Raw genomic sequence first — 13,639 nt, 5'->3', positions numbered from 1 at the left:
AACTCCGCTGTCTCCAGGCACTGAGGACCAAATCACATGGGGTAAGGAGAGGAATGGAGTCTACTCTGCTAGGAGTGGGTACAATTTTCAAATGAGAACCATAGCCCCTTCGAACACGAGAGATTTGGCTAGACACACCCCTAGATGGAAAAGATTTTGGAAAATTTCTATCAACAACAGGTGGAAAATCTTTTTATGGAAAATCCTTAACAATGCTCTTCCAGTGGGGAAAGAGTTCCAGAATCGTAAACTGGAAGATAGGACAAGGGGCAATCTTAACACTACTCTGTTCACTGCCACCCTTTGGGCTATTTGGAAAGAGAGGAACAATTGTTTTTTCAATAACTCTAGTTGTGACCCTAGGAAAATTATAGAAACAGCTAAAAGAGACTTTGAAGCAGAGATCAAGACGTGGAATATGGAGACAAAGGAGACGAACTTGAAGATGGGTAAGGAAGAGGCACCACCAGGTTTCAGTGAGAAGGAGGATTGGGATGAACCACCAGGTTTTGAAACAAGGATTAAGAAACAGGGGAGCACCCCCATTGAAATAGTGGGGAACGGGAAGAATTGTAATAAGATAGAGCTATGAGTGAACTGGAGATGGACCAACAGAGCTAAAGGAAGACTTCAATGCAGATACAAGAGGAACAATGATGAGACCATCATCACTCAGGAAGATAAGAGAGCCTCGAGGAAGGAACAAGCTGAACTTATAGCCTTTGCGGGAACGTACTCTCAAGCTGGCCAAGAATTCTGGATGGAGACACATAGAGGTCCAAACGAGAGATAACAAGATTAAACAGCTAATAACAGGGGAGTGCACAGGAGAAGCTGATAGCAGGAACATAATCATCGAAATCTACAACCTGCTTAAGGAATTCCACTGCGTCTACTTGAAGTGCATTAAAAGGAATAAGGAGTGTTAGGCTCTTTTCGGCTTGCTGTCAAAGAAAAAAAAGGTAAATTCACCAATGTGAATATATCATATATGGTAGGGAAGCTAACCAATATGAGGAATTGTTAGCTAATTATGGAGTGACTTTGACTCCTAAGCTGGTTTTTCAGGCTACTTAGGGAGGTTTTCGTGCTATTTTATTAAAGGAACTGAGTGGAATATCATTGGCTAGCTAGGATGCTATGTTTTCTTTATTTACCTTTGTTTTAGTTATTTTCTTAACTCTTTTGTTTGTTATATTTAGCGTTAACCGGGACTTTGTCCCTCATTCTTCATCAAATAATAATAATTATTATTATTATTTAAATCTTAATTAAGAAAAATTAGATTAGATCAGATCAGATTAGATAAATGACTTTACCTGCTATTCATTTCTAAACCACAATTTAGATTATACATCTGGGTGCAAAATGCTCATTGTGCACCCTAATGAACGTTTATTGAGAATCTAATGACATGGAGAATGATATCAATGTACATGTACAATTGAAATATTTGAACTTTATGTTCTTTGGATTTGAACTATATATGTTTATTTGCTGTATGTTATTTGGATATGAACAATATGTTCTTTGTATTTGAACGATATGTTCATTTAAAAACAAGTGCATAATGAGCATTGTGCACACGGGTGCATAAAGAATCTAAGTTCAGATTAAAAAAAAAAAAAATCTTAGATCAGACCTCAAAATAATAAATTCAAGTCACATCAGAAAAAATAAGATTAATTAAAGGATAAATTTGTTTTTTACCACCTAAAAAAATCGAAAAATTAATTTTTACCACCTAAGAAACTAAAACTTGTATTTTACCACCTAAAATAATTTTAAAACTTGTTTTTTACTACCTGAAAATGGGAAAATAGAAGAAAATGTTACGTGGAGGGCCACAATAACAGTGATATTTCTTATATGTTCTTTTTTTCCACTATTTCATGTATTTAACTCTCTTCTCTTCCCTAGCTTTCTTATTTTCCATGAATTCACATAATTTTTCACCACTATTAATTTATAAAATTAACAAAATTTAATGTAAATAAAAGATAAAGGTGAAAGAGTTAAAGAAATTCAACTGATTACTTTAATTTCCAAACCAATTGATTACTTTACAAATTCATAAAAAATGATCAAATAAAATAAAGAAATTCAACTGACTACAAAAGCCCAGCTCAAAAAAGTTCAATTTCCGCCATTTTCGCCATTGTTGTACTATGTGGGGTCACCTTTAAGCTAAGGTTACAATTAGGGTTGAAGAAGCCCTAATCACCAGTGAAGAAGAAGATAATACTCAAGAATTAAGAGCATCAATTGTAAGATAACTCTTATATGCCCCCTCTTAGTTTCTTCTCTCATCCACATCATCACCATCTTTTAATAAGAGTTACCCATCAAAAATCCCAAGAAATAGACTATCTCTTATTTACTACTTCCTTCGTTTTTTAATACTCGCAACGTTTGGACTTCTGCCACTATTCATATAATCTAATTTGACTATTCGTAGTGTTTTTTGTATAAGATAAAACATAGTCATGTGGGATCTTGTTAGATTCGTCTCAATATGTATTTTCAAAATATCAACTTTTTATAATTTTAGCATAAAAAGAATTTAAAAGGTAAAAGAGAATCCACTTCCTCAACCCTGGTAATGTTGCCCTGTTTTTCCCTCTTCCGATTTCCATTATTTCCGATTTTATTCCCCTAATTCCTTACAACTTTGATGATCGTAAGTTTTTTCTTGAATATGTTAGAGAACATTGCAAATTAGGGGTTTCCGATCTCTTTGCGTCATCTTGCGCCTATCATTCGATTTCTGTCAGCTCTTCACCTCCATTTCTGAATTGAAACACCTCCGACCTCATTCCACCATTATTTCTCTCTTCAAACAGCTTGAGTTGTCGGGTATTCGACCCGATTGTCATTGGTTAGAGGATAAGCTGAAATTGACATCAATTTCAATTCAATCGTCCACAGAATTCTCACATCCACTGCCATTGTTGTATATTTGCAGGAATTCCAACAATGTCGCTCTGCTTCAGTGGTACCTTTTGTCTTTTTTCTTCCCATTCCCCACTGTTTTGTCTTCTTAAATTTCGATTTCATTCCCGATATTACTCTAATTTTGTACATACTGTTCATAGTTTTGATGATCATGAATTGTTTCTTCAATTTGTGAGAAAACATTGCAAATTAGGGTTTTCCAATTTCCCCTTTCCCTCTTCAATCAATTGTCTTCTTTGCGTCCTTTACCTTCTATTATCGTTTCAATCAGAAATTTAAAAGCCTTAAACCTCATTCCACCATTGTTTCTCTCTCCAAGCAGCTTGAATGATTGGGTATTTCACCTAATGGTCATTCCATTGACATTTCTACCAATTCTTACTGTCATTTAGGCTGCGTCAATTTCAGGTTCTCTCTTCTTGGCAAAAACCTCAAACTTGGCTATTCTCCTAATTGCATTTCCCTTTAACACCTTAATCAATGGCTTGTCCACTGTGATAAGCTTTCCAAAGCTGCTCAATTATTGGATCATATTGTCAAGCTTGGTTTCAAACCTGACATTTTTACCTTCGCGCTACTATGGTCAAAGGTCTTTGTAAGATGGGTAACAATACAGGTAACATTAGGCAGTATATTGCTTTGTATCATCTCAGATTCTCAGCCAATGCAACCGTTGTATTGTCTGAGATGATACAGAGAAATATACCACCTACTGTTCCCACCTACAACATGTTTGGTTGACATGTTTGTACACATGGGAGTGTTGATCAAGCACAGGTTATTATACACCTATGTTGGTTGACATGTTTGTAAACATGGGAGTGTTGATCAAGCACAGGTTATTATACACCTCATGATTGACAGTGGTGTGGCTTCAAACATCACTACTTACCGTGCTTTAATTGACGGTTACTGTTCGGGTGGGTCAAATGGAAGATGCAGAAGAAATCATTCCCAGGTGCATCAGTGATAAATGTGAGTTTCTTTATTCTATGTTTAGTCCCTTGACTCCCTTGTCTGTTGTTCTTAGTCAGATTCTGATTTGAGCTGTCTATCATTTTGATTTGTGACCTTCGCTTTATTTTGAATTTCTTTTTTTCCCTTTCCTGTGCATGCTTAAATTGGCTGGAATTGAGTTTCAGATCATGTACCAGTTGCCAACTCTTTTAACTACAGCCACTACCCCATCTTAACTCTTCAGACACTATTTTGATTTTGATCATTTGAAAAGATCAGTAAAGGGTCAATTGCTCACTAGCACAAGTCAAGAATTTAATTATATAAAGATACTATGCATGCCTCGGCATATATCAAGGTTGGTCAGCATCAGAAAGCTGATCCATCCTTGAAAAAGATAGGTTGATATATTCTGATTGCATTGCATATCTTCATCTGATTAGCTTGTATGCCAGTGTTGGTGATTTACAAGTCTATCACTACTCACTCGGGCATGAGGTAAGCTGAAGTCAAAATTCAAAGCTTGTAACAACATAAGTGAACAAAAAGTATCCTTGAATACCTAGGTGTGGCTATAAGATGAAAGTTCTTACAAAATCATAAAAGAAACCATTATACAGAGTAATACAAGTATGTCATGTTATAATTTTATAGATAATATTTCGTATTACTATATACAACTAGCTTACATGTTGAACAGAGAGAAAAAAAATAGTTTGAATTGCATTTGAAGGCATTACCAAAAGTGATCTCTCCTTTCCATTTGAAAGCATTGATCACAATTGATTTTCTCGTCAACGTGACTTTCTATAAACTCTTTTGCTTAATGAAGTGTTAACTAGTGACTAAAGTCTCACTAGGTCCAACTAGATACCCCATGTGCAACAAACTAATAAATTACAAGTAGTTAAATAAATAAATAAATAAATAAATAAAGGAGGACAATCCTGTTGACTTGACTTTACACACCTCATCAGGAGAATCATGCATGTGCAAAAGACATAAAATACAATTTCTAACCAAACACTAGTAATTTGAAAATACTTTCTAGTTTAAATTGTGCTTCATTATTTATTAATATACACCCGTACTTGCAAGTTCCAGTAGATTCCAGGAAAGCAAGAGGAGCTCTATACTCAACACTTTAAAGCCACTTACTATTATTCCAGTTTCCACTTGAATAAGCTGTCCTTATCCCAACCTTTTATAATTAAGAACAAACACCATTTTATATACAGTAATTCACAAGAATGTTGAAAGGGGGGTGGTGTTTGGGGTTTTTGTGCTATCACAAAGTATTGCTAAATGGTAAGTTTGGTCAACTATGGCCAATACTAACTTTACTGGCCTGTCTACTGATCATCGGGGGATCATCAGCAGCAGCCACGAATGCTTTTTCGCAGATTGCCCTTCCGAACTGCCCTGAAAAATGTGGTAACATTACGGTCCCTTATCCCTTTGGTTTAGGGGATGAATGTCGTTATGCCACTCCTTTGCAAGATGGTAAATACTTCAACCTCACTTGTAACACTAGTGTCGATCCCCCGATTCTAGAATTGGGGAATAAGTTGGACCCAGTAGCAGTAGAAAAAATTAATTTGAAGGGTGAACTCTTGATACATTACCCCATTTCATATCGTTGTTATCAGTCTAATTCCAGTGTCCCGTCTTCTGAATATCGGGCCTGGATAAGTTCGAAAAAATTTCCGGTCTCAACAACCCAAAACATTATCGGTGCCATTGGGTGTGATACATTTGTGACTCTGAATGGTACAATGAACAACAAGAGAGAGTTTCGTTCTGGGTGTATGACAGTCTGTGCTGCACTTGAAGATGTTGATACTAGAATATGCTCTGGCATTGGCTGTTGCCTGATTTCCGTTATTCCAAATGGAGTGACCCATCTCGATTTAGTATTCAAAAGTCTTAGTGATCAGAAGTTGGTGCGTGACTTCAACCCGTGCAGTGTTGCGTTTGTATTAGCAAAGGATCATGCTCCAAACAATGTTCTACCTTACTCTATTAAACAGATTCTAACCCAAGACCATACGAATTACCGGAATTTGAAGTTTCCAGTTGTCTTCGATTGGTCTATTGGAAACGTAAATTGTGAAACAGCACAAGCTGCAGGGGACTGCTTGTGCAAAGGAAACAGCAAATGTCATGACAACCCACACCAGGAAGGTTACCGCTGCCAATGCATCCCAGGGTTCCAGGGTAACCCTTACCTTCATGACTGCCAAGGTAATTTTCACTAGACTTCTTCACCAAAGGTTATTACAGTTTTAAGAAAATTGTTCTTCCCCGTTCTTATTTAGTTGACACATTTTATCATGATCAATAATGTATTTTTATTCAGATATTGATGAATGTGCGACTGGAAACCTTAACTCATGTAAGGAGCCAGCACTCTGTATCAACACTCGAGGAAGTTATAATTGCAAATGCCCACGAGGATACAGTGGCAAAGGGACTATGAACAATCCTTGTATTCCTTATCTGAACGGTGCACATCCTGACCGTTACAAGTTAGTTGTAGGTAAGTCCACAACAATTATGTTAAATTACTTCCTTCTTATATTCATAATTTATGCACACAGATTAAGAATCTATTCCAAACTTAACTGATTAGTATTGTATAGTGAATACATGGTGTGAGAATCATTAATCACCTACAATTTTTCCTATGATAATCTATATGTTTGGACTATTTCTTGAAACATATGACATTTAATTAATTGTCTTAAAACAAATCAGTAATTAATTATCATTTGTGATTTGAATTATTCATGTACTGCAGGACTGAGTGTAATCATGGGATCAATACTTATTTTTCTTGGTGGATGGTGGTGTTATTCATTTAGCAAGAAAAGGAAAGTTGTCAAACAAAAAGCTAAATATTTCGAGAAAAATGGTGGTTTGTTGCTGAAGCAACAAATGTCCCCTGATGATGGAGTTGTAGAGAGAACGAAAGTTTTCACAATCAATGAGTTAGAGAAAGCCACTGACCACTTCAATGAAAACAGAATACTTGGGCGAGGAGGCCATGGAACTGTCTATAAAGGGATGCTTGGTGAAGGAAAAATCGTTGCTGTAAAGAAGTCGAAAATGCTGAAAGAAAGCCATATTGGAGTCTTCATAAATGAAGTGGCAATCTTGTCTCAAATTAATCACAGAAATATTGTCAAGTTACTGGGATGTTGTTTGGAGACGGAAGTTCCATTATTGGTTTATGAATTTATCCCGAATGGAACTCTTTTTCATCATATTCATCATCCAAGCGAAGAGTTCTTAATCACATGGAGAATGCGGTTACAAATTGCATCTGATTCAGCCGGAGCACTTGCATATCTACATTCTTCGTCTTCTATTCCTATATTTCATAGAGACATCAAATCTTCAAACATACTTTTGGATGACAAGTATAGGGCTAAGTTATCAGATTTTGGGACATCAAAATCTGTTGCTACTGATCAAACCCATGTAACTACTGAAGTTATGGGAACCTTTGGTTATTTGGATCCAGGGTACTTCCAGTCTAGTCAATTCACTGAAAAGAGTGATGTTTATAGTTTTGGTGTGGTCCTTGTAGAGCTTTTAACAGGACAAAAGGCAATACGTTCTATTTTTGAAGAGGATAGAAGTTTGACATCTTGGTTTCTTTCCCATATGGAAGACTCTAGGTTGCTTGATATTATTGATTCTCATATTCTACGAAAGGATTTGAAGGGAGAGTTTTTCACTATTGCTAATCTAGCAAAGCGGTGTTTACACTCGGATGGAAAGAAAAGACCAACCATGAAAGTTGTTCTGCTAGAGATTGAAACAGTATTGTCACTTCATTTGATTGTTGGAACACCAGAAGGTTTATATTATCATGATAGTTCAAGTTTGAGATCTTCTTATTTGGATTATGGCCCTTCAAGTTCTTCTGCTGACACTTCTCTGTTATTCAGTCATTAACATTTGGTAAATATGTCGGCGCAAGTCTTGTGGTTCTGTGTGTTCACATTGGGATCATGTTCCTGCAATAAGCAGACCATCATTCTGAAGTATAAAAGTGCATGTAAAACCTGTTATGTGTAAATCATAACGCGCATGGTTTTTGTAGTTCTTGTACTTGGTCTTATTTTTTAATGGTGAATTTGTGAGACACATCCTTTTTAAAAGTCTCATTTTGCAACAGAGGGAGTGAGTACCTTTCAAAAAAATCTCACCAGCTGTATCTATTCTTGTTGGTTACAAGACAAATTCCATGTGCAATATAGCATTTATAGTAATTTGATTCAGAATTCATCTTATGGCTTTCATGACATTCTTCTGGAGTTGCAACATAATTTGACCTTGCTTATAATTTTCGGCGTGAATTTCAAAGTATCAGCACCTAGAGTACAGGTGGTTTTGATGTAGCAGGACTGCAAAGAAGATTGGTCCCTGATGCCTTATGGTTTGTACTGAACTCTGACATTGTCATCTAGAATTTCCCCCATACTATTTGTTGTATACTTGTATTTGATATTGGCATCTAGAATTGTATTGTACTCCCTCTGTTCGAAAAAGATTTTGTTGTTTTGTCTTTTAAGGTCAAATTTTGCAAACCTTTACCATCAATTTCAAAATGTATAATGATATAAAATCTTCAAAAAAATATCTTAATAATTGTCCTGAAACACATTTTCGTATAGGTACATGATTAAAATGACTAGTATCTACAGAGTATCAGAATTTGTATTTTTCTGTTTTTTTTCAAACTTTTTATGGAAATCTTGTTTGAAAGTGAATGATTTATTTTGGACCACAAGAATATTGGTGAGTGGATAAAGCACTAGTGACTTCAGAAAAGGGATCAATCATACTTTTTGCCTTTAGTTTTCAGTTTCCAAAATGAAAAATCAAAGAGAAGTAATACAATTTGCATATGAAACTTGTGCAGATTGGATTGATGAAGATTACCAATTTGAAGACCTTTAATTGGTAAGATTCTCATCATCTACCCCTTTATCTATATATACTGAACTTTCATAATCATGTAGTATTTTCCAACCATAGTCTACTTGCTATCCGCTTGGACACGGGTTTGATCTCTGGAAACAACATCTTTATGAAAGCAATAGTAACGCCGTCGCCGAGTACATTTGGACCTTCCCCAGACCCTACAGTAAATCACGGGAGCCGGCCTGTACGACGTACGACCATAGTCTATTTTTTACAGTGCTAAAAATTGTAATAGTTAACTGTCATTGTCTGATTAGTAATTTCTTATCTAGTCACAAGGGTATTACTTTATATATTTGAGTCTTTGACTCTCCTATCTACCTTGGTCGGGGCAGCGGGACTGCTGGAGTTTCCTTAACTATATTGCATAATGTTGACAGCCATTGTTGATGTAATATGGTATCATATTGTATGAAACGGGGCGTTATCAGTCCCTTGGTTTTCAGTAAAATATATTCCTTCTTCATCTAGGAAGTGTTAAGACAATTAGTTACAAGGTTACAGGGGTGAGAAATATGGTTCTTCCGAGAGTATTAACTTTCTTAGTGATATCAGTCTTTCCGATATTGGTTCTGCTTGGTTTTCCATGCCTTGTGTGTGCCTCGTTGCTACACAGACATCCAACGACCATGCTCACTGCTGCCAACACTACACTGCCTGGATGCCAGCGTAAGTGTGGCAATTCCCTACCCTTTCGGCATAGGGATAGCCTGCTCCATGGATTACAACTATGTTGTACTCTGTGACATTGAAAAGAATGTCTCTGTACCTAGAGTTCTCGGTAGACAGGTCCTTGACATATCCGAGTCTCAGATTACAGTTACAGCTGGCCGTGCTGCTGCCTCTTGCAACATTGCAGAAACAGGATCAGATTCAGGTCAAGATGAAGACACCTGGTTTAACCTCAATCTAACTTCCCAACCCTATGCCGTGTCATCCACCTCCAACGTTTTCGTGGTCACTGGTTGCCATCACTATGGATTGATCGAGGCACAAACAACTACTTTGCGTGAAGTTGCTAGCTGTGTTGCCTTGTGTACAAGAGAGGAGGATTTACATAACAAGATGTGTTCAGGCATTGGTTGCTGTGAAGCTCCCATTCCTAAAGGGTTACAGCTCTGGAATACTAGCCTAGAAAATATATATTACAACACAAGTATTTCATCAGGGAAATGCAGCTATGCCTACATAATTGAAAAATCGAGCTTTGCCTTTCCTGGGCTTCAAAACCAGGATAATGAGGACTCTGGACATATGAAAAGTGTGCCTGTAGTGCTTGATTGGTTTATTCCTAATGAAATGTGCAAGGATGCTCAGAAGAACTCAACTACAAAGAGTACAAACGCTTGTCAACAGAATACAGCTTGCATTGATCTTGATCAGGTTCTTGGTGTCATAGGCTATAGCTGTAAATGCCTAAGCGGGTATCAGGGTAATCCTTATCTTAGTCCGGGTTGTACAGGTTTGTACTTTGTATGTCATTTCTCACCTTTTTTAAGTGACATGCTGAGTTTTCTGGTTATCCCTATATAACTTTTTGTACCTCTTTTTACCAGAAATTGATGAGTGTGCAGGAGCAAATAATCCTTGTTCTGATATTTGTGACAATATTGAAGGAAGCTATGAATGTTACTGCCCAACTGGTTATTATGGTGATGGCAGGAAAAGTGGAACTGGTTGTCATTCTAACTACTTGAAGATGGTCTTAGGTCTTGGTAATTTTTCTGTTATATACTCTGTATTTCTTTTAGCAGTAATTGTAGTTAAATACAGTGGCCTGGAATGAAAAGTTTGGTCGCAGGCTGAAAATAATTTTGATATGGAAATGGAAACCTCCTAGGCTCTGTTTGGTAAGGTGTAAAACGTTTTCATGGAAAACATTTTCCTCTTTTCAATCATTTTAGTTGTTTGGTTTGGCAAGGGATGGAAAACAATCTTCCACAACTCCCTTAAAGTTGGAAAAACCTTTTCCATTTGAAAGGGAGGGGAAATCACTTTTCCACCTTTCCTGCTTTCCTCCTTATCTCCCTCTCCCTTTTCCCCTCAATCTTCACCATCTTCTCCCATTTTCTTTTAGGGAACCAAACAGAGGAAAACTAGTTTGGAATTGTGTTTTCCCTTGGAAAATGTTCGTCCATGGAAAATCATTTTGCAGTGAAAACATTTTACACCAAACCAAACGGAGCTTGGAGTAAATTAAAGAGCATTTCTTGATCAAATCAAACTTTCAGTCTTCTCAGTTCAACCAACCAAACCAATTAAGTGTTAGGGTGAACAACTATCTGCTATCTGCTATCTGCTAATATCCTCTTCCTGACAGTAATTTCTCTGTTTGTTTCACTTTGCAGGACTTGGGTTGGGCTTGGGATCCATACTTTTGTTGCTCTCCGGGTTTTGGCTTTTCATTGTAGCTAGAAGAAGAAGGGATAGAAAGCGAAGAGCTAAATACTTCAAAAAAAATGGTGGTTTGTTGTTGAAGCAGCAAATGTCATCTAAGAATGGTAAGATAGAACAAACACGAATTTTCACTGCTGATGAGCTGGCGAAAGCCACTGATGGCTTCAATGAAAACAGAGTGTTGGGTCAGGGAGGTCAAGGTACAGTTTACAAAGGTATGTTGAGTGATGGGAATATTGTTGCCATAAAGAAATCCAAAGTTGGAAACAACAATGGTTCGAGCCAATTCATCAATGAAGTGGTTATTTTATCACAAATCAACCTCAGAAATATCGTCAACCTATTAGGGTGTTGTTTGGAAACAGAAATCCCACTGCTAGTTTATGAGTTCGTCCCAAATGGTACTCTTTCTAAATATATCCATGATCCTAGTGAAGACTTCCCGATTACTTGGAAAATGCGGTTGCAAATTGCTATAGATGTTGCAGGAGCACTCTCTTACTTGCACTCAGCTTCCTCAAAGCCTGTATTTCATAGAGATGTCAAAACTTCCAACATACTTCTTGATGCAAAATACAGAGCAAAGTTGTCAGATTTCGGGACATCAAGATCTGTTGCTGTTGATCAAACTCATTTAACAACTCGTGTTCAAGGCACTTTTGGTTATCTGGATCCTGAATATTTCAGGTCAAATCAGTTTACAGAAAAGAGCGATGTTTATGGTTTTGGAGTTGTTCTTTTAGAGCTTTTGACAGGAAAAAGAGCAGTCCTTCCTACAGAATCTCATAATGGGAAAAGTCTAGCATCATATTTTCTTTCAGCCATGGAAAATTCTACTTTGCATGATGTTTTGGATGCTCGAATAGTTAAAGAGGGAAGGGAAGAAGCTACACTTGCTGTTGCTTACCTTGCTAAAAGGTGTCTGAATATGGATGGAAAGCAAAGACCAACAATGAGAGAAGCTGCTTTAGAGTTGGAGATTCTCAGTAAACCTCGTCAATCACTGGTTTCGATTCAGAAGAGTTCGTCAGAGGCGATTGCAAAGAAATTGACAGAGGAGATTAAGCGTAGTGTAAGTGATAATCTTTTTCCTCTAGACACATCTAGCATGGTTGAAGATTGGTCTTTTCATTCGAATTGGTCCACAAGTTCTAGACTTCAACACTTATCATCTCATGACATGACTTGATTACTTCTGAACTGTGGTATACCGACAACTTTGCTGTTGTTGCTTGTAGTTATAACTCTGGTATACCGGCAACTTTGCTGTTGTTGCTTGTAGTTATAGCGTAACTCTGGTATACCGGCAACTTTGAAGATGTGCATGGATCCAAACAGTCCGCCGGTGACCTAGGAGCAGAATGTCACAGAAGACTGCAAGCAACATTCTATTACTTCAATCATTCCATGTGTATCCTACACAGAAGAAGATGGCTCATTACCTTTATTCTGATGTGTCACTTCATTCTTTTTCACACTACTAGATCAAATAGTGATCATAATAGCACTATTTATTTATTTTTATATTTTATTTTGTGTGCAAATAAGCTACATGGGCAATAATAAATTACAAACAGGAGAGGAAATTCGAACCAGTGACTTGTCATACACTGGACCTCAGTCTTACCTACTAGGTCAAGACCTCATTGGTAATATCAATGTTTATTTATTTATTGTAATTAGCAAGGCAGTGCCATTGGTTTGTTGTTAGCAATTTGTTGTGTTTCAACGATCTTAAACAAATTTCCCCCTAGTTTCTGGTATATTATGAGAAAGAAAGAAAAAACAACTTTTGTGTAGGATCGCCCTATGGGCCATGAAGGAAAGACCAGAGGTGAAAACCACGAGCGGTATAATTTCATTTTTTTCTCTCTCCTCTCATTCTTCTTTCTGCAAAACATGTTCCAAAGATTGCCTGTTGAACGGACTCCAGGATATATTGATCCTGAATACATAGAAACTCAGGAGGTGACAGATAAATGTGATGTTGGTGAGCTTTGGAACATACAAGGTAGAGACAAGTGAAGTGGAAATTGTGCTTGAAATGTCAGGTTTAAGAAAAAAATGATGCAGATAAGCTACTGAGCAAGGTGCACAGCAGAGGACGAGAGGTAACTAGGTACTTCTTGACAATTCATTCCATGCCAATTATATATATATTTTTTTAAAAGAAACATACTCCCTCTGTCCCGGAATACTCGACCCGGTTTGACCGGCACAGAGTTTAAGGAACTTGAATTGACTTATTTAATTTAATACTTCCCCCATTCTTATTTATATGACATAATAGAATTTTTGACACTATTCACGTAAGTTCATTTGACTTCTATTTGTG

General features: G+C 36.9%; 1 protein-coding gene and 1 pseudogene across 2 annotated transcripts; both read left to right on the top strand.

Moving 5' to 3' along the window:
- The first annotated feature begins 2,592 nt into the window (after window positions 1-2,592).
- LOC110805117 (wall-associated receptor kinase-like 8) lies at window positions 2,593-8,208 on the top strand. 2 transcript variants are annotated; one of them, XM_056827791.1, is made up of 4 exons: window positions 2,593-3,930; window positions 5,290-6,156; window positions 6,272-6,451; window positions 6,713-8,208. In XM_056827791.1, exons 1-4 carry the CDS (start codon window positions 3,885-3,887, stop codon window positions 7,873-7,875), a joined length of 2,256 nt encoding a protein of 751 aa, XP_056683769.1. In that variant the 5' UTR covers window positions 2,593-3,884; the 3' UTR covers window positions 7,876-8,208. The 2 variants fall into 2 exon arrangements, with proteins under 2 accessions (XP_056683769.1, XP_021866430.1); XM_022010738.2 differs by having other exon boundaries at window positions 2,593-6,156.
- A 518-nt stretch (window positions 8,209-8,726) lies between these two features.
- Window positions 8,727-13,018, top strand: LOC110805116 (wall-associated receptor kinase-like 1; annotated as a pseudogene).
- Window positions 13,019-13,639: the final 621 nt, after the last annotated feature.

This window comes from Spinacia oleracea, chromosome 4 (assembly GCF_020520425.1).
Source record: "Spinacia oleracea cultivar Varoflay chromosome 4, BTI_SOV_V1, whole genome shotgun sequence".
Lineage (NCBI taxonomy): Eukaryota > Viridiplantae > Streptophyta > Magnoliopsida > Caryophyllales > Amaranthaceae > Spinacia > Spinacia oleracea.
This window is presented reverse-complemented; position numbering and strand designations above follow the sequence as displayed.